Here is an 18162-nt window from a genome sequence, read left to right as displayed (position 1 = left end):
ATCCGACTTATTAAAACCCATTCGATCTATATGTGTGACTTACTGAGAGAAAACCTACGCTGGTGTGCTTATTTTCGATAGACCCACGCACACAGTCTCATGATTTCACTCGCTCTTCACTTTCAATTGGAGGCTCGTTTTGTATACGTGAACGGGAGAGCCGTGCGATCTATGGAAGTGTGCGATTCTTGCAGGCACTCACAAATACCATCACATTGCTCGGCGCTCTCTCGCTCTCACTAAGCAATCCGGCTATCGGTGTGCCTGTATGTTTGCTGATGTTGGTGCTTCGCCTCTATTTAACAATACCATTTAACATTTAAATGCGCTCTGGCTCTCTGTTTATGTTTGAAGCCGGCAAAACTGCCAGCTGAATCGGATCAGCTGTTGATACCAGATCCTAAAGGAATTGGATCTGGGCTGATTGGGTTATTTGATCAAGTTTAAGCTAAAAGAAATATGCAAAACTGTACCTTATTTTGCGTTACATCTAAAATGTTCGTCACAGAGTCCATATTTGTGTGTAGCCCCAAGCAGGTTTTTTAAGGCCCCTGTTCAGATTCACACAAATATGGAGACCCAGCACGAGGCCTCATAATTCCCCTCACCATGTCCCTTAATCATCACTGAGTTGATTGTTAGTCTACACGCAGCACCCGGTACTATACATACGTATGTACATATATGATACGATAATCCAGCGCACGTTCTCTGTCTCTATCGCTCCCACGAATCGCATTGATTCAGTCGGGTATAAAAGGCAGCGAGCTCTCCCAGTCAGTATTCAGTAAGCAACAAGTGTGCAAGCCAATAACAGCTACCAGCTGAGCAACTAACGAGTTTTTTCCAAGTGAAACCTATTATCAAACAGCAAGATGCGTTTGGGACAGACCGTACCTAACTTCGAGGCCGACACAACCAAGGGGCCCATTAAATTCCACGAGTGGCAGGGCAACTCGTAAGTGCCATCAAACCCTTTTTCTCTGATCGAATCTCACCAATTCTCCCTCGGATCGCCAGCTGGGTGGTGCTCTTCTCTCACCCCGCCGACTTCACGCCCGTCTGCACCACTGAGCTGGGCAGGATTGCGGTGCACCAGCCGGAGTTCGCCAAGCGGAACACCAAGTGCCTGGCGCATTCCGTTGACGCATTGCACTCGCACGTGGACTGGGTGAACGACATCAAGAGCTATTGCCTGGACATTCCCGGGGACTTCCCCTACCCGATCATCGCCGACCCCACTCGCGACCTGGCCGTCAGCCTGGGCATGCTCGACGAGGAGCAGAAGAAGGATCCCGAGGTGGGCAAGACCATCCGCGCCCTGTTCATCATCAGTCCGGACCATAAGGTGCGCCTCTCCATGTTCTACCCCATGTCCACTGGTCGCAACGTTGAGTAAGTACCGCTTTCGGCTACAACTATTGTAAATCTCAACTGAAGATCCTGTAATCTTACAGTGAGATCCTGAGGACCATTGACTCCCTGCAGCTGACTGATCGCCTCAAGGTGGTGGCCACTCCCGCCAACTGGACCGTAAGTTTCTCTACCCACTTAATGCAAACTGTTCCGAACTAACTAGTTCTGTTTCATAAACAGCCTGGCACTAAGGTCATGATCCTGCCCACTGTCACCGATGAGGAGGCTCACAAACTCTTCCCCAAGGGATTTGACAAGGTATCCATGCCGTCTGGAGTAAACTACGTTCGCACCACTGAGAACTATTAAACCCCTACCAGCATGTATTTTTCTTCCTGTTGTGCCATAAAAAGTTAATTACTGCTAAATAAAAATTATATATTCTGAAACTATTACTTAAAAACATTCTTATTTTAATAAATATTATTTTGTCAGCTTTGCCCTCACGAAATATTACAAAACTAGAGAGAATGTTATAGTCGCTTTACTTGACTATCCATTAGTCAACAAGTTGGGTGTGCTAGGAATATATTTAAAAACTGCAAACAAATTATAAAAGCAACAGAGAACGCTAAATTCAGATACCCGTTTCCCAAATAGCCTTGCACTAAGGTCATGATTCTACAAATGTCACCGATGAGGAGTAAACCATGTCAGTACCACATAGAATTCTTACATTTTATTTATCTTATCAGCTTGTTATACTACGTCTTATATAAATTATAAGCCTTAAAGTACAAGATTTTAGTGTACAATAAAGATTGGAATTACAGGAGGTGCTATGTATTTTATATTTTTACACAATTTCAATTTTTACTGTGCACTTGCTTTGTTTAGTCTTATACCCGGTTACTCATTGAAAAGTATATAATATATATAAGGAAGCATTTCTGACCTTATAAAGTATATGAAGTCTTTATTAGAAGCAATTGCAGTGTAGATTTGGCCTTGTTTGTCCGTCCGGGACCGACAACGGGGCAGAGATCGGGACAGAGATCAGTCCCGCTGTCGGTTCCGCAGTCGGTCCCGCAGTCTCATATTTGTATTAGACTTGTAAATTTCTATGGATTTGCAAATGAACTTATTGTCCAGCCCACTCTAACGCCCAAAAGCCACCAAACCGGTATTGATATCCCAGAAAAATTTTGCGTTCGCATTCACACTAGCTGAGTAAAGGGTATCTGATAGTCGGAGAACTCGACTATAGCATTTTCTCTTCTTAAGAGACTTAAAATGCATTGCATTATATTAAAAGAAGAGCAATGTACATATATATGTATACACATATGTAACAGGTAGAAGAAAGCGTTTTCGACCCTATAAAGTATATATATTCTCGGTCATGATTGCTAGACGAGTCGATCTATCTGTGAGTTCGGATCTAATAGGCTAAAAAGTTAAGATTAGACATGCAAATTTAAGTCAACGCCTGTGCTGCAATATTGGCAAATTGCCATGCCCACACTTTTGAAAAAGTTGTCGACGATTTTTAACTTAGTTTTTTGCCATGGGACTTTCTATCGATATTACTAGACAAATTTTTTCATTTTATTATATTTTGTAAAAATATTCATTCGTAGTTTTCTAATATTTTGTAACAAAATAATACTTATTAAACTAAGAATGTTTTTAAGTAATAGTTTCAGAATATATAATTTTTATTTAGCAGTAATTAACTTTTTATGGCACAACAGGAAGAAAAATACATGCTGGTAGGGGTTTAATAGTTCTCAGTGGTGCGAACGTAGTTTACTCCAGACGGCATGGATACCTTGTCAAATCCCTTGGGGAAGAGTTTGTGAGCCTCCTCATCGGTGACAGTGGGCAGGATCATGACCTTAGTGCCAGGCTGTTTATGAAACAGAACTAGTTAGTTCGGAACAGTTTGCATTAAGTGGGTAGAGAAACTTACGGTCCAGTTGGCGGGAGTGGCCACCACCTTGAGGCGATCAGTCAGCTGCAGGGAGTCAATGGTCCTCAGGATCTCACTGTAAGATTACAGGATCTTCAGTTGAGATTTACAATAGTTGTAGCCGAAAGCGGTACTTACTCAACGTTGCGACCAGTGGACATGGGGTAGAACATGGAGAGGCGCACCTTATGGTCCGGACTGATGATGAACAGGGCACGGATGGTCTTGCCCACCTCGGGATCCTTCTTCTGCTCCTCGTCGAGCATGCCCAGGCTGACGGCCAGGTCGCGAGTGGGGTCGGCGATGATCGGGTAGGGGAAGTCCCCGAGAATGTCCAGGCAATAGCTCTTGATGTCGTTCACCCAGTCCACGTGCGAGTGCAATGCGTCAACGGAATGCGCCAGGCACTTGGTGTTCCGCTTGGCGAACTCCGGCTGGTGCACCGCAATCCTGCCCAGCTCAGTGGTGCAGACGGGCGTGAAGTCGGCGGGGTGAGAGAAGAGCACCACCCAGCTGGCGATCCGAGGGAGAATTGGTGAGATTCGATCAGAGAAAAAGGGTTTGATGGCACTTACGAGTTGCCCTGCCACTCGTGGAATTTAATGGGCCCCTTGGTTGTGTCGGCCTCGAAGTTAGGTACGGTCTGTCCCAAACGCATCTTGCTGTTTGATTATAGGTTTCACTTGGAAAAAACTCGTTAGTTGCTCAGCTGGTAGCTGTTATTGGCTTGCACACTTGTTGCTTACTGAATACTGACTGGGAGAGCTCGCTGCCTTTTATACCCGACTGAATCAATGCGATTCGTGGGAGCGATAGAGACAGAGAACGTGCGCTGGCTTATCGTATCATATATGTTTATACGTATGTATATGGTGCTGCATGTAGACTAACAATCAACTCAGAGAAGATCGAGGAACATTGTGAGGGGAATGAAGAGGCCTCGCCATATTTGTGCGCCACTCGACAGGGGCCTCTAAAAACCAGAATGGGGCCTCACCCAAATGTATACTTTGTGAGGAAAACATTCTAGAAGCATCGTAAACTAAAGTACAGTCTTGCATAATAATTTTGCTTTAAACTTGATCAAATAACCCAATCAGCCCAGATCCGATTCCTTTAGGATCTGGTATCAACAGCTGATCCGATTCAGCTGGCAGTTTTGCCGGGTTCAAACATAAACAGAGAGCCAGAGCGCATTTAAATGTTAAATGGTATTGGTAAATAGAGGCGAAGCACCAACATTAACAAACATACAGGCACACCGATAGCCGGATAGTGAGAGCGAGAGAGCGCCGAGCAATGTGGTGGTATTTGTGAGTGCCTGCAAAAATCGCACACTTCCATAGATCGCACGGCTCTCCCGTTCACGTATACAAAACGAGCCTCCAATTGAAAGTGAAGAGCGAGTGAAATCATGAGACTGTGTACGTGGGTCAATCGAAAATTAACACACCAGTATAGATTTTCTCTCAGTAAGTTACACGTATATATCAAATGGATTTCGGGAAGTTGGATGCGCAGATCGCTTACTCAGAAGGCAAAAGACAGTACGCATGAAAGCAACCCAAATGGGAATCAGATTACAGTAATAAATACAAATATCGTATATGCAGTGTGTTACAATTCAATTGCTAAAAGTACAGTCCGAACATTCAGCTGAAAATCGTTTGTAAAGACGCAAAACCATTTGCTATACTTCGTATATGTATTTTGTGGTAATTTTCCATTCCTCGTCGCTTACAATATTTCAGGTTGTTTGTAAACAACCTCAAATTTGTAGTCAAACGGGCAAAAGATTGCGTTAGTGTAAGTGAGAGCGAAGGTCTGGCGCAAGTGAATCGGTTTAGTGGAAGTGTGTGGAAGAGATCAGGAGGAGACAAGGACGGAATGAAATAAAAGAGCGAACCGGGTGATCAACGATAGTCTAAGTTAAAATCGTCATCGATAATTTAAGCGCTAAAAAGATTTCGAGTTAAAATATTCTTAAAAATAGATGTTTATAGAATTGAAAATGTCCTCTAATTAGGCCTTTTTGACAACTATTGCGTCTTTATTTGAAAAGCCAAAAATACATAAACAAATTCAAGTGTAGGTATTTCAAATTATTTTTATTGTACTGCTTATAAAAAGAATGCCAACTAAAGGCTTATATAAATGTCTTATCAATATCACCGTGCCAAAAATACGATAACGACTATCTTCAAATTTCATTCACCAAAATCGGCATCAATGGCAAAACCTTCTACTTGGGCAGCCTTCTTTTGGTCAAGATCTGGCAAATTCCCAGTCCAGCAGAAACGGTGCCAATAACTCCCATGTAAAGGGATGAATGCTTCATGCCCCACAGGTAACCCCTTGGCAAACTGCAGATAGTGTGAAGCAGATCGATCGAAAAGTGTGCAAGGGACAAAACATCAAAGTGGCTCAGTTTATAGCCATCTTGTAAGAAAATCCTTGATATTCTCACGACGTTTAGGTAGGCAGAGACCATGCTGAGTATGGAGTTCACATAGCGCCAGGTCTCCTGTTTTTTGACATCGAAAACTTTGTGCCTGGTCAGCCAGCAAATGGTGTCGACCGGATAGAAAAGCAGATCCACCGCATTCGACATCACCGTCAATACAGCCGTAATGCGATCCGGTTCATAGTCGTGCAGTCCGCTGTCCACAGTGTACCGAAGCACAGGTGGCTCCCCAGAGTCTTCTGAGCCCACATTGTTTAGGTCTGGACTCCGCTTGATTTGGTATCCTATTACCAATTGGGCACTTTGGCATAATACCTCCAACAAAACCTCTCGAGCTCTACAGGAATCGAGGAGTTCACCGATCTCATTTATAAACTTTGCCATAATTGTATGCTACCGGCTTATGTGAAAAGAAAATCTACACTGAATTGGCTGAACGAAAGCGGAACATATAGCCCAACTCTCGTCCGATGTCGATAACAAGAATTTAAATTCGATTTATTCGGTTCTGGGTGTGGCTATCGCTGATCTGACCCGGTTCGTTCTCGCCCGTTTACTCTCTTTCACTGCTTACCCCTCCTCGATCTTTCCCTAACCATCGCTAATCTTTCAACCAACCAACATGCGCGTGGCCTCCGCATCTCTCTCCTTCCGCACTCGCCTTTTCCCCTCATCTACAAAATCCACTTTGTTATTGACAAGCAAGCCAGAAACCGATGGAAAATTACCACAAAATGTGTATAAGGCAATGCACAGGCTGTACTTTGAGTCATTTTATTGTTTGCATGATTTACCGCACGTATTTCTTAGCACAGCACAGTTTAATATGTAGTATTATAATTATTTAATTCTACTCCATGTTTATTCCAAAGCAATGTCTCTTCATGCGAACAGTCTTTTTGCGTCTAAATTAGCTTTCAGCCCATTCGACCTCCCAAAACCCATTCGATCTATATGTGTGACTTACTGAGAGAAAACCTATGCTGGTGTGCTTATTTTCGATAGACCCACGCACACAGTCTCATGATTTCACTCGCTCTTCACTTTCAATTGGAGGCTCGTTTTGTATACGTGAACGGGAGAGCCGTGCGATCTATGGAAGTGTCCGATTTTTGCAGGCACTCACAAATACCACTACGCGGCGAGTCGCTCTCTTCCTCTCTCACTACTCACTTATACTCTTTGGAAAGTGATCAGCTGTTGGATCAGCTGTTTGGATTGCATGGACAACTTTTGAAATTAGCCACCAATTCTGGCTTATTTGAAAATAATTATGAAATATACACTAGGTGTACTGTACTTTTCAGGCAACTTTTAGAATTTCATCACAAAGTCCAGAGTTTCACGAGGTTGGTACATGGCAACATTCAAAAATAGAGGCGTTCGCAACAGGGAGGCCTTGCCCACATGCATAGCTGTACATTATATCGGTGTATATAAGTATGTACATACATATCAGCGAAAACAACACTGTCGCTATCTCGCTCCCTGATCGTCTCAAAGCAAGTGGGTATAAAAGCCAGCGATCTCTCTCACTCGGAATTCAGTTGGCAATTATCAGGCAAACTAACAAAAACAAGCAAACAACAAGATCCATAGACAGTTTTCTAACCTATTCAAAATGAGTTCCAATTCTCTGTTCGAAACCGACGAAGATGTCGCTCAGGCCAACAAGTTATCCCGGAAAGTGAGGGAATCCCCCTTCATGCTGGTTGGTATTGCCGGATTCGTGGCCGCAGGTTTGGTTGGAGCCTACAAATATCGGAACCGAGGCACCATGAGCACCAGCGTCTTTCTGATGCAGTTGCGTGTGGCTGCCCAGGGAACCGTCGTCGGATGTTTGACAGCCGGATTGGCGTACACAATGGCCAAGGAGTACCTGTTCCACGAGGAACCGAAAAGCAATACCAGGGCAGGCGAATAAATAAAGTATAGTAGGATTATTAGCCAAAGACCAAACATACATACCTAAAATGGTGACCGTTAATTAAACTGTAAGTATATCTGTGCAAAATTCTGAGTGAACCACAATTAATTTCATTTTCCCAACAGCATCAAATTGCCTACCTCCCCACCGTCATCGAATCAAAAAAGTAGAACAAATTATTCTAGAATTTAAGAAAGTTCTGCAAAGTATTAGCCATCAGGTTTAATCATATTTAAAATTAGTTAACTATTAAATGTACACAATAAAGAATGTTTGAACCAAACAACCTAACAACCTTCACTCACAGGTATGACATCTATAATTTTATAGATCAATTCAATAGTCAATTTCCTCGACTATCAGATACTCCTTACTAGCTAGTGGGAGTGCGAACGAGAAAGTTTAACATATGTATAATAAAATGCATAAATTTCAAAGGCGTTCCTGCAGATGGACAGGTCCGCATCAACTCGGATATTGATCATGATAAAGAATTTATATGCCTTTATTGGTCGAAAAGGCATCCTTTTACCTGTTCCATACTTTTTAACGAATCCCAGTATACCCTTTACTTTTTTATTTTCTTAATTTATATTTATTAAGTGATAATAATACCCTTTACTACTACGATTGTTTTTGATTCAGATTTTTTTCATACCGAACAGATTCATACCGAATAAGAACACTATTTTTTTTTTTTTTTTTTTTTTTAATTTTTTGTTATTTATTGAATCTTCCCTTTGTGTTAAGAGACTAACAATAAGTGTTCAAATCTTAATCTAACTTAATTAACTTTCACTTAGTGATAGTTTTTTTTTTTTTTTTCATTAATGCCCTAATAAGTTTATTGCTGGGCTGGGAGGTCGTTGCGGTGCAGCCGGCTTTGACTGCATACTCGGATTAGTTTTCTTGCGAGGGGATTTGTATGGGTGATCAGCTTTTCGTTATACTTCGTTTTTTTCTCAGCTATTACTTCGATTACTAATTTGATTTTTAGGTCTCTGTGTATGTTTTCGTTTCGAAGGTACCACGGCGCTCCAGTGATAATTCTCAGAATTCTTGACTGTGCTCGCTGAATAATGTCTATGTTACTTCTGGATGCGTTGCCCCACAGCTCGGAGCCATAAGTCCAGATAGGTTTTAAGACGGAGTTGTATAGAAGAGCTTTGAACTCCAGACTAAGTGGAGAGCGAGCATTTATGAGCCAGTGGAGGTTCCTTGCTTTAAGTTTAAGATGTTTCGATTTGGCTTCTATATGTTTGCGCCAAGTGAGCCGCCTGTCCAGATGAACTCCCAGATATGTTACCTCGTCGGCTTGTGGAATGCATATGTTATTCAAGACCAGTGGTGGGCATGTTTGTTTGTTTAAGGTAAAGGTAACCTGCTTGCATTTTTGAACATTTATTGAAATTCTCCAGTCGGCAAGCCATCGTTCTACAGATGTTAAGTGTCGGGATAGGAGTGCCGTGGCTTTTATTGGGCATTTCGAGCGACTGAGTATCGCGGTATCATCAGCGAACGTGGAGGTTGTTAGATTGTAGTCTATGGGGAAATCCGCCGTATACAGGGTGTATAAGATTGGACCCAGTACACTGCCTTGCGGCACTCCAGCTTCGATTGCGCAATCGCGTGAAGTGCTTGTATCGCATCTTATTGCAAACACTCTGTTATATAGGTATGACTTCAGTAGCTTATGTGTGTTTTGGGGCAACAGCTTGATTATTTTAAACAAAAGTCCATCGAGCCACACTCTGTCAAATGCCTGCGCGACGTCTAGAAAAATGGCTGTGCAGTATTCTCGATGTTCAAAAGCAGTACGAATTTCTGACGTGATTCGGTTGACCTGTTCGATGGTTCCATGTTTTTCTCTAAAGCCAAATTGATGTGTTGGAAGTGTGTTGTTTATTCTAAGATGAGGGCTAATCCGAAGGAGTAGCATTTTTTCAAACAGCTTTGAAAGACATGTTAGTAAGCTTATCGGTCTATATGATGATGGCTGCGTTTTATCTTTTCCTGGCTTTGGAATCATTACTATGGTCGACTTTTTCCATTTTTGAGGGAAGTATCCAAGCTTGGCGATTGCGTTGAACAACAGGCAGATGTGAAGAATAGCACACTTTGGGAGTTCAATGAGCATTCTTGGAGTTATTAGGTCGTAGCCAGGCGATTTTCTTGGGTTCAGTTGCTCTTTGATAACCTTTGCTAGTTCACATGGTCGGAATTCAAAGGGTTCTTGAGGATCTAGATTGGCTGCTATTAAAGGAGGGAGAATAAATGTGTTGGTAGAGGGATTTGGTCGGAATACATTTTGTAAATGGTCAGCGAAAGCACTGGCTCTTTCTTCATCACTTCGAAACCAGGTGCCAGAGGGACTTCGGAGTGGCATAATTGGCGCTATTGGAGTCTTTAGGTTTCTGTGAGCTCTCCAAAGAGGGTACTTAGTGCTGGTGGGAGAGAGTTGCTCGATATATGAACGTTGGCTGTTTTTTTCCTCTTGTTTGAGAGCATTGGTAAGCCTGCGTGTGGCTATCTTAAGCATGTGCTTAGTAATTGGTGATCTATTAGACTGCCAATCCCTTCGTAGGCGTCGTTTATCTAATACCAGCCGCTCGATTTCGCGATTAGTTTTGATGTAGTTTGGTTTTGCATACGTCACTGGCGGGGTTGAAGCCTTTGCAGCCGAAACTAAAATGTTTTCAAGAGTTTCCGTTGACTTGTCTATATCCTCCTTTGTAGATAATGCCGTCGTTAGTTCTATGTGTGAACAGACATACTTTTGATACCTTGGCCAGTTTGTTCTAAAATTTGTGAGTCTATACGGTGGGTCGACGATGTGGGGGCGAGTTAGCATATTTAGAAAAACAGGTGAGTGATCTGATGATAAATCTGCTAGTGCTTCGGCGGTGACCATGTTGCGGGGGACATGTTTAGTAATTGCAAAATCGATCAGGTCTGGGATTTTTCTTGGGTCTGCTGGCCAGTATGTAGGCTTACCCGGGGATACATAGTCTAGCTTGTTTTCTGGCTTCGTAAGCGCATTGTACAATTGCTTACCCTTTGGCGACACAAGTCGAGATCCCCAATGGGTGTGCTTGGCGTTATAGTCACCCGCTGCGATGAACCTGTCACCTAGTGTGTTAAAGAATTCCATGAATTGATCCTCAGAGATTGGAAAGCGCGGTGGGCAGTAGACTGCGGCTAGAGTCGTTGAACCATTGTTGAGTTGTAAGGCTATGGACGTAGATTGTAAGTAGTTTTTGTCAAAATTGTTTAAGTGGTGGTGTTTTATGCGATTTCTGATGAGTATTCCAGTGCCTCCATGAGCTTTACCATCTGGATGATTTGTACCATAGAACAAGTATCCTGGTATATGAAAATTGTTTTTATTTGTGAGGTGCGTTTCTGATAGTAGCATTACGTCGATGTTTTTTTCGTAAATGAACTGTGTGAGCTCTTGTGTATGCCGTGAAACGCCATTTGCGTTCCACAGAGATATCCGTAGGGAAGCCATTATGGGGATTTTGAAGATACAAGAAGTTGAATCAGGATATTTTGGTTTTTCATGAGCTCTTGCAAAGTATTTTGCATGAACGTCATGAAGTCTTTCATGCTTTGCTGTAGGGATAGCATCATAGCTTCGATGCCACTTTGTTGTGTTTGTTGGATGTTTGTCGGTGTATGTTCGGAATGAGCAGTTCTTGTCGGTGGGGCGGGCACTTCTAGTCCGGATTTTAGGGCGCTAGCGAAAGAAATTGTTGGAGTAGTGCTTGGGACAGTTAGGGGTGGTTGAAAAATCGGTTGCGGAGAGTAGAAATTGACTTTGTTGTATGTATGTGCTGTGGCGATACGTTTGTTTAGGCGGCTCTTCAATTCTTTGTACACCACACAGCCTCTGTAGTTTGCAGTATGTTTTTCCCCGCAGTTACTGCATTTCTTCACAGACTTATCGTCCTTGTTTTTGGGGCAGTTTGCGGTAGTATGAGGTTCGCTACAGACAACACATACGGACTTAAGGGTGCAGTATGCCTTGGTGTGGCCGTATTCTTGGCAATTAGTACATTGAACTGGATTGATACGTTTGTGCGGCTCCTCCACGGTGATCCTCCGATGTAGCAAGTACTGTAAATTGTATATTGGGTGCACTTCGTTTTTCTTTAGTGCCTGGAGCTCTGGTTCGAGTTCTATTTTGAATAGTGGCTGCGGAACTTTGTCTTTGTTTAAAATATTAATAGCTGTCTTTGCAGAAAAGTTTTTGGCCTTCAGAGCCTCAATTATCTCAGCTGGTGTCACTGTTGCTTCAATGCCCTTAAGTACTACCTGTAGCCCTTTGCAACTTTTTAATTGGTATGTGTAGTAGTTTTTACCAGCATCATTTAGGTATTTAGTAACTATACGGTGGTCTGCTTCTGTTTGGATCTGTAGTTTTATTTCATGAATATTTCCTTTTTTAAGTGGGATAATGTGGAACTTGCTGTCACCAATCAAAGCAACGAGTTTATTTACAAGTGCATTTGTACTTTGTTCTCGTATGAAAATTGGTGGAGGCCTGGTCTTTTTTGGCTCCCCTACCGTTTTTTCGTTGGGTTGTTCGGTCGCAGAGTCAGCCAAGATAGCATATCGGTTTGAATTATTTACTGCAGAGTTTTCATTGCCGTTGTTGGTTCGATTGATTTTGGGTTGATTACCTGCCTTATTGTTTTGAGGGCTGAGCTTTCTCTTGATTTGGATGTAGCGATCCATGCCAGTCTGCACAGTCGAAATCGACTTCTGCTTTTGTTTTGATTCTTCTTTACGTGCATTATTGTTGTTGCAAACGGTCAGTGCTGCTGAATTATTTACAGCTGGCACAGCGATAATTAGTTGGGCCGCTGACGAAGTTGATGTTGTGGCAGTTGCCAGTGAGGTCACTGCACTCGTTATTGCAGTGTTACAGTTACCCGGGACGGTCGTTTGGCGCTGCGAGAGGAGCGGGGTAGGAGAGGCGGTCTCTTCGCTCCACGACTTGTGAGCCGAAGCAGGCAGAGAGGGAGAGCAAGAACGCGGTCTGTCGTTCGCTGAGGGCAAAAGTTTCGAGTTAGTTGAAGGTGAGGGTGCTCGATCACCGATTTGCGGTGAGACGAAAGAAAAGTATGCATTGTTGCGTTGTAAAGAGAGCCGGCGCTCGTCTTGTTCACATTGTCGCTGAGAACGTATGTCGTTTTGATTCATTGTTCTAAGTCCACATATAACAATTACCAGAACAATATGGAATAATTATTTATTTTAGTAAATAATTACTATAGTCAATAATAAAAAAACCGAATTATTTGTCAAAGAAAAGGTACACTTTCTCATTTTTCTTTATTATTCAATCAGTCCAAAAGCAGCTATATTATATAGATAGACTGTCTCATTTACTTCCTAGGAATCTTCCGATTGAAATCAATACACCATCCACATGTAAGTTTTTTTCTTTTTAAAAATTTGCAATCTAAAAGAACAAAACTATTGCTGCGTTCCCCTAATTCTAAGGCACATTAAATTGGATTACATTGTTCTCTAAAAATTTGTTATATAAAATAAATTTAAAATCGTTTGGATATGTCGTTAAAATAATTTTATTTAAATAAATGAACTGCACATATAGTATATGGAATTATGGTACATATGTTTGAATTGATCACAAATGGAGAGTGGTTTTCTATCAGTAGTTCTCAGTGGTGCGAACGTAGTTTACTCCAGACGGCATGGATACCTTGTCAAATCCCTTGGGGAAGAGTTTGTGAGCCTCCTCATCGGTGACAGTGGGCAGGATCATGACCTTAGTGCCAGGCTGTTTATGAAACAGAACTAGTTAGTTCGGAACAGTTTGCATTAAGTGGGTAGAGAAACTTACGGTCCAGTTGGCGGGAGTGGCCACCACCTTGAGGCGATCAGTCAGCTGCAGGGAGTCAATGGTCCTCAGGATCTCACTGTAAGATTACAGGATCTTCAGTTGAGATTTACAATAGTTGTAGCCGAAAGCGGTACTTACTCAACGTTGCGACCAGTGGACATGGGGTAGAACATGGAGAGGCGCACCTTATGGTCCGGACTGATGATGAACAGGGCACGGATGGTCTTGCCCACCTCGGGATCCTTCTTCTGCTCCTCGTCGAGCATGCCCAGGCTGACGGCCAGGTCGCGAGTGGGGTCGGCGATGATCGGGTAGGGGAAGTCCCCGAGAATGTCCAGGCAATAGCTCTTGATGTCGTTCACCCAGTCCACGTGCGAGTGCAATGCGTCAACGGAATGCGCCAGGCACTTGGTGTTCCGCTTGGCGAACTCCGGCTGGTGCACCGCAATCCTGCCCAGCTCAGTGGTGCAGACGGGCGTGAAGTCGGCGGGGTGAGAGAAGAGCACCACCCAGCTGGCGATCCGAGGGAGAATTGGTGAGATTCGATCAGAGAAAAAGGGTTTGATGGCACTTACGAGTTGCCCTGCCACTCGTGGAATTTAATGGGCCCCTTGGTTGTGTCGGCCTCGAAGTTAGGTACGGTCTGTCCCAAACGCATCTTGCTGTTTGATTATAGGTTTCACTTGGAAAAAACTCGTTAGTTGCTCAGCTGGTAGCTGTTATTGGCTTGCACACTTGTTGCTTACTGAATACTGACTGGGAGAGCTCGCTGCCTTTTATACCCGACTGAATCAATGCGATTCGTGGGAGCGATAGAGACAGAGAACGTGCGCTGGCTTATCGTATCATATATGTTTATACGTATGTATATGGTGCTGCATGTAGACTAACAATCAACTCAGAGAAGATCGAGGAACATTGTGAGGGGAATGAAGAGGCCTCGCCATATTTGTGCGCCACTCGACAGGGGCCTCTAAAAACCAGAATGGGGCCTCACCCAAATGTATACTTTGTGAGGAAAACATTCTAGAAGCATCGTAAACTAAAGTACAGTCTTGCATAATAATTTTGCTTTAAACTTGATCAAATAACCCAATCAGCCCAGATCCGATTCCTTTAGGATCTGGTATCAACAGCTGATCCGATTCAGCTGGCAGTTTTGCCGGGTTCAAACATAAACAGAGAGCCAGAGCGCATTTAAATGTTAAATGGTATTGGTAAATAGAGGCGAAGCACCAACATTAACAAACATACAGGCACACCGATAGCCGGATAGTGAGAGCGAGAGAGCGCCGAGCAATGTGGTGGTATTTGTGAGTGCCTGCAAAAATCGCACACTTCCATAGATCGCACGGCTCTCCCGTTCACGTATACAAAACGAGCCTCCAATTGAAAGTGAAGAGCGAGTGAAATCATGAGACTGTGTACGTGGGTCAATCGAAAATTAACACACCAGTATAGATTTTCTCTCAGTAAGTTACACGTATATATCAAATGGATTTCGGGAAGTTGGATGCGCAGATCGCTTACTCAGAAGGCAAAAGACAGTACGCATGAAAGCAACCCAAATGGGAATCAGATTACAGTAATAAATACAAATATCGTATATGCAGTGTGTTACAATTCAATTGCTAAAAGTACAGTCCGAACATTCAGCTGAAAATCGTTTGTAAAGACGCAAAACCATTTGCTATACTTCGTATATGTATTTTGTGGTAATTTTCCATTCCTCGTCGCTTACAATATTTCAGGTTGTTTGTAAACAACCTCAAATTTGTAGTCAAACGGGCAAAAGATTGCGTTAGTGTAAGTGAGAGCGAAGGTCTGGCGCAAGTGAATCGGTTTAGTGGAAGTGTGTGGAAGAGATCAGGAGGAGACAAGGACGGAATGAAATAAAAGAGCGAACCGGGTGATCAACGATAGTCTAAGTTAAAATCGTCATCGATAATTTAAGCGCTAAAAAGATTTCGAGTTAAAATATTCTTAAAAATAGATGTTTATAGAATTGAAAATGTCCTCTAATTAGGCCTTTTTGACAACTATTGCGTCTTTATTTGAAAAGCCAAAAATACATAAACAAATTCAAGTGTAGGTATTTCAAATTATTTTTATTGTACTGCTTATAAAAAGAATGCCAACTAAAGGCTTATATAAATGTCTTATCAATATCACCGTGCCAAAAATACGATAACGACTATCTTCAAATTTCATTCACCAAAATCGGCATCAATGGCAAAACCTTCTACTTGGGCAGCCTTCTTTTGGTCAAGATCTGGCAAATTCCCAGTCCAGCAGAAACGGTGCCAATAACTCCCATGTAAAGGGATGAATGCTTCATGCCCCACAGGTAACCCCTTGGCAAACTGCAGATAGTGTGAAGCAGATCGATCGAAAAGTGTGCAAGGGACAAAACATCAAAGTGGCTCAGTTTATAGCCATCTTGTAAGAAAATCCTTGATATTCTCACGACGTTTAGGTAGGCAGAGACCATGCTGAGTATGGAGTTCACATAGCGCCAGGTCTCCTGTTTTTTGACATCGAAAACTTTGTGCCTGGTCAGCCAGCAAATGGTGTCGACCGGATAGAAAAGCAGATCCACCGCATTCGACATCACCGTCAATACAGCCGTAATGCGATCCGGTTCATAGTCGTGCAGTCCGCTGTCCACAGTGTACCGAAGCACAGGTGGCTCCCCAGAGTCTTCTGAGCCCACATTGTTTAGGTCTGGACTCCGCTTGATTTGGTATCCTATTACCAATTGGGCACTTTGGCATAATACCTCCAACAAAACCTCTCGAGCTCTACAGGAATCGAGGAGTTCACCGATCTCATTTATAAACTTTGCCATAATTGTATGCTACCGGCTTATGTGAAAAGAAAATCTACACTGAATTGGCTGAACGAAAGCGGAACATATAGCCCAACTCTCGTCCGATGTCGATAACAAGAATTTAAATTCGATTTATTCGGTTCTGGGTGTGGCTATCGCTGATCTGACCCGGTTCGTTCTCGCCCGTTTACTCTCTTTCACTGCTTACCCCTCCTCGATCTTTCCCTAACCATCGCTAATCTTTCAACCAACCAACATGCGCGTGGCCTCCGCATCTCTCTCCTTCCGCACTCGCCTTTTCCCCTCATCTACAAAATCCACTTTGTTATTGACAAGCAAGCCAGAAACCGATGGAAAATTACCACAAAATGTGTATAAGGCAATGCACAGGCTGTACTTTGAGTCATTTTATTGTTTGCATGATTTACCGCACGTATTTCTTAGCACAGCACAGTTTAATATGTAGTATTATAATTATTTAATTCTACTCCATGTTTATTCCAAAGCAATGTCTCTTCATGCGAACAGTCTTTTTGCGTCTAAATTAGCTTTCAGCCCATTCGACCTCCCAAAACCCATTCGATCTATATGTGTGACTTACTGAGAGAAAACCTATGCTGGTGTGCTTATTTTCGATAGACCCACGCACACAGTCTCATGATTTCACTCGCTCTTCACTTTCAATTGGAGGCTCGTTTTGTATACGTGAACGGGAGAGCCGTGCGATCTATGGAAGTGTCCGATTTTTGCAGGCACTCACAAATACCACTACGCGGCGAGTCGCTCTCTTCCTCTCTCACTACTCACTTATACTCTTTGGAAAGTGATCAGCTGTTGGATCAGCTGTTTGGATTGCATGGACAACTTTTGAAATTAGCCACCAATTCTGGCTTATTTGAAAATAATTATGAAATATACACTAGGTGTACTGTACTTTTCAGGCAACTTTTAGAATTTCATCACAAAGTCCAGAGTTTCACGAGGTTGGTACATGGCAACATTCAAAAATAGAGGCGTTCGCAACAGGGAGGCCTTGCCCACATGCATAGCTGTACATTATATCGGTGTATATAAGTATGTACATACATATCAGCGAAAACAACACTGTCGCTATCTCGCTCCCTGATCGTCTCAAAGCAAGTGGGTATAAAAGCCAGCGATCTCTCTCACTCGGAATTCAGTTGGCAATTATCAGGCAAACTAACAAAAACAAGCAAACAACAAGATCCATAGACAGTTTTCTAACCTATTCAAAATGAGTTCCAATTCTCTGTTCGAAACCGACGAAGATGTCGCTCAGGCCAACAAGTTATCCCGGAAAGTGAGGGAATCCCCCTTCATGCTGGTTGGTATTGCCGGATTCGTGGCCGCAGGTTTGGTTGGAGCCTACAAATATCGGAACCGAGGCACCATGAGCACCAGCGTCTTTCTGATGCAGTTGCGTGTGGCTGCCCAGGGAACCGTCGTCGGATGTTTGACAGCCGGATTGGCGTACACAATGGCCAAGGAGTACCTGTTCCACGAGGAACCGAAAAGCAATACCAGGGCAGGCGAATAAATAAAGTATAGTAGGATTATTAGCCAAAGACCAAACATACATACCTAAAATGGTGACCGTTAATTAAACTGTAAGTATATCTGTGCAAAATTCTGAGTGAACCACAATTAATTTCATTTTCCCAACAGCATCAAATTGCCTACCTCCCCACCGTCATCGAATCAAAAAAGTAGAACAAAT

At 42.9% G+C, this 18162-nt stretch overlaps 7 protein-coding genes across 7 annotated transcripts; 3 read left to right on the top strand and 4 right to left on the bottom strand.

Annotated features, from left to right (window-relative positions):
* The first annotated feature begins 771 nt into the window (after window positions 1-771).
* LOC117136494 (peroxiredoxin-6-like) lies at window positions 772-1811 on the top strand. Its single transcript, XM_033297438.1, has 4 exons — window positions 772-958; window positions 1021-1395; window positions 1458-1533; window positions 1597-1811. Exons 1-4 carry the CDS (start codon window positions 876-878, stop codon window positions 1723-1725), a joined length of 663 nt encoding a protein of 220 aa, XP_033153329.1. The 5' UTR covers window positions 772-875; the 3' UTR covers window positions 1726-1811.
* Window positions 1812-3050: 1239 nt separating this feature from the next.
* LOC117136493 (peroxiredoxin-6-like) lies at window positions 3051-4082 on the bottom strand. Its single transcript, XM_033297437.1, has 4 exons — window positions 3904-4082; window positions 3467-3841; window positions 3329-3404; window positions 3051-3265 (listed from the first exon to the last, which is right to left on the bottom strand). The coding sequence occupies exons 1-4, from the start codon at window positions 3984-3986 to the stop codon at window positions 3137-3139; spliced, it is 663 nt and encodes a 220-aa protein (XP_033153328.1). The 5' UTR covers window positions 3987-4082; the 3' UTR covers window positions 3051-3136.
* On the bottom strand, window positions 4006-6197 carry LOC117136497 (peroxisomal membrane protein 11C). The gene has a single exon (XM_033297440.1). It carries the CDS (start codon window positions 6174-6176, stop codon window positions 5571-5573), a length of 606 nt encoding a protein of 201 aa, XP_033153331.1. The 5' UTR covers window positions 6177-6197; the 3' UTR covers window positions 4006-5570.
* A 600-nt stretch (window positions 6198-6797) lies between these two features.
* On the top strand, window positions 6798-7878 carry LOC117136500 (HIG1 domain family member 1C-like). Its single transcript, XM_033297444.1, has 2 exons — window positions 6798-7786; window positions 7845-7878. The coding sequence occupies exon 1, from the start codon at window positions 7414-7416 to the stop codon at window positions 7714-7716; it is 303 nt and encodes a 100-aa protein (XP_033153335.1). The 5' UTR covers window positions 6798-7413; the 3' UTR covers window positions 7717-7786; window positions 7845-7878.
* A 5420-nt stretch (window positions 7879-13298) lies between these two features.
* On the bottom strand, window positions 13299-14348 carry LOC117136492 (peroxiredoxin-6-like). The gene is made up of 4 exons (XM_033297436.1): window positions 14170-14348; window positions 13733-14107; window positions 13595-13670; window positions 13299-13531 (listed from the first exon to the last, which is right to left on the bottom strand). The coding sequence occupies exons 1-4, from the start codon at window positions 14250-14252 to the stop codon at window positions 13403-13405; spliced, it is 663 nt and encodes a 220-aa protein (XP_033153327.1). The 5' UTR covers window positions 14253-14348; the 3' UTR covers window positions 13299-13402.
* Window positions 14272-16463, bottom strand: LOC117136495 (peroxisomal membrane protein 11C-like). The gene has a single exon (XM_033297439.1). The coding sequence runs from the start codon at window positions 16440-16442 to the stop codon at window positions 15837-15839; it is 606 nt and encodes a 201-aa protein (XP_033153330.1). The 5' UTR covers window positions 16443-16463; the 3' UTR covers window positions 14272-15836.
* Window positions 16464-17063: 600 nt separating this feature from the next.
* On the top strand, window positions 17064-18144 carry LOC117136501 (HIG1 domain family member 1C-like). Its single transcript, XM_033297445.1, has 2 exons — window positions 17064-18052; window positions 18111-18144. The coding sequence occupies exon 1, from the start codon at window positions 17680-17682 to the stop codon at window positions 17980-17982; it is 303 nt and encodes a 100-aa protein (XP_033153336.1). The 5' UTR covers window positions 17064-17679; the 3' UTR covers window positions 17983-18052; window positions 18111-18144.
* Window positions 18145-18162: the final 18 nt, after the last annotated feature.

The sequence above is a fragment of the Drosophila mauritiana genome, chromosome 2R, assembly GCF_004382145.1.
Source record: "Drosophila mauritiana strain mau12 chromosome 2R, ASM438214v1, whole genome shotgun sequence".
Classification (NCBI taxonomy): Eukaryota; Metazoa; Arthropoda; class Insecta; order Diptera; family Drosophilidae; genus Drosophila; species Drosophila mauritiana.
The sequence above is the reverse complement of the archived record's forward strand: the minus strand, read 5'-3'. Positions and strand labels throughout refer to the sequence as shown.

Excerpts from the sequence above, each read along its gene's own strand:
- LOC117136501 (XM_033297445.1), top strand. The coding sequence starts at position 17,680 with ATGAGTTCCAATTCTCTGTTCGAAACCGACGAAGATGTCGCTCAGGCC.
- LOC117136492 (XM_033297436.1), bottom strand. The coding sequence starts at position 14,252 with ATGCGTTTGGGACAGACCGTACCTAACTTCGAGGCCGACACAACCAAG. Across the intron at positions 14,108-14,169 it reads CACGAGTGGCAGGGCAACTC|CTGGGTGGTGCTCTTCTCTC; the intron begins GTAAGTGCCATC and ends TCGGATCGCCAG. Across the intron at positions 13,671-13,732 it reads TCCACTGGTCGCAACGTTGA|TGAGATCCTGAGGACCATTG; the intron begins GTAAGTACCGCT and ends GTAATCTTACAG.
- LOC117136493 (XM_033297437.1), bottom strand. The coding sequence starts at position 3,986 with ATGCGTTTGGGACAGACCGTACCTAACTTCGAGGCCGACACAACCAAG. Across the intron at positions 3,842-3,903 it reads CACGAGTGGCAGGGCAACTC|CTGGGTGGTGCTCTTCTCTC; the intron begins GTAAGTGCCATC and ends TCGGATCGCCAG. Across the intron at positions 3,266-3,328 it reads CCACTCCCGCCAACTGGACC|CCTGGCACTAAGGTCATGAT; the intron begins GTAAGTTTCTCT and ends TTTCATAAACAG.
- LOC117136500 (XM_033297444.1), top strand. The coding sequence starts at position 7,414 with ATGAGTTCCAATTCTCTGTTCGAAACCGACGAAGATGTCGCTCAGGCC.
- LOC117136494 (XM_033297438.1), top strand. The coding sequence starts at position 876 with ATGCGTTTGGGACAGACCGTACCTAACTTCGAGGCCGACACAACCAAG. Across the intron at positions 959-1,020 it reads CACGAGTGGCAGGGCAACTC|CTGGGTGGTGCTCTTCTCTC; the intron begins GTAAGTGCCATC and ends TCGGATCGCCAG. Across the intron at positions 1,396-1,457 it reads TCCACTGGTCGCAACGTTGA|TGAGATCCTGAGGACCATTG; the intron begins GTAAGTACCGCT and ends GTAATCTTACAG.
- LOC117136495 (XM_033297439.1), bottom strand. The coding sequence starts at position 16,442 with ATGGCAAAGTTTATAAATGAGATCGGTGAACTCCTCGATTCCTGTAGA.
- LOC117136497 (XM_033297440.1), bottom strand. The coding sequence starts at position 6,176 with ATGGCAAAGTTTATAAATGAGATCGGTGAACTCCTCGATTCCTGTAGA.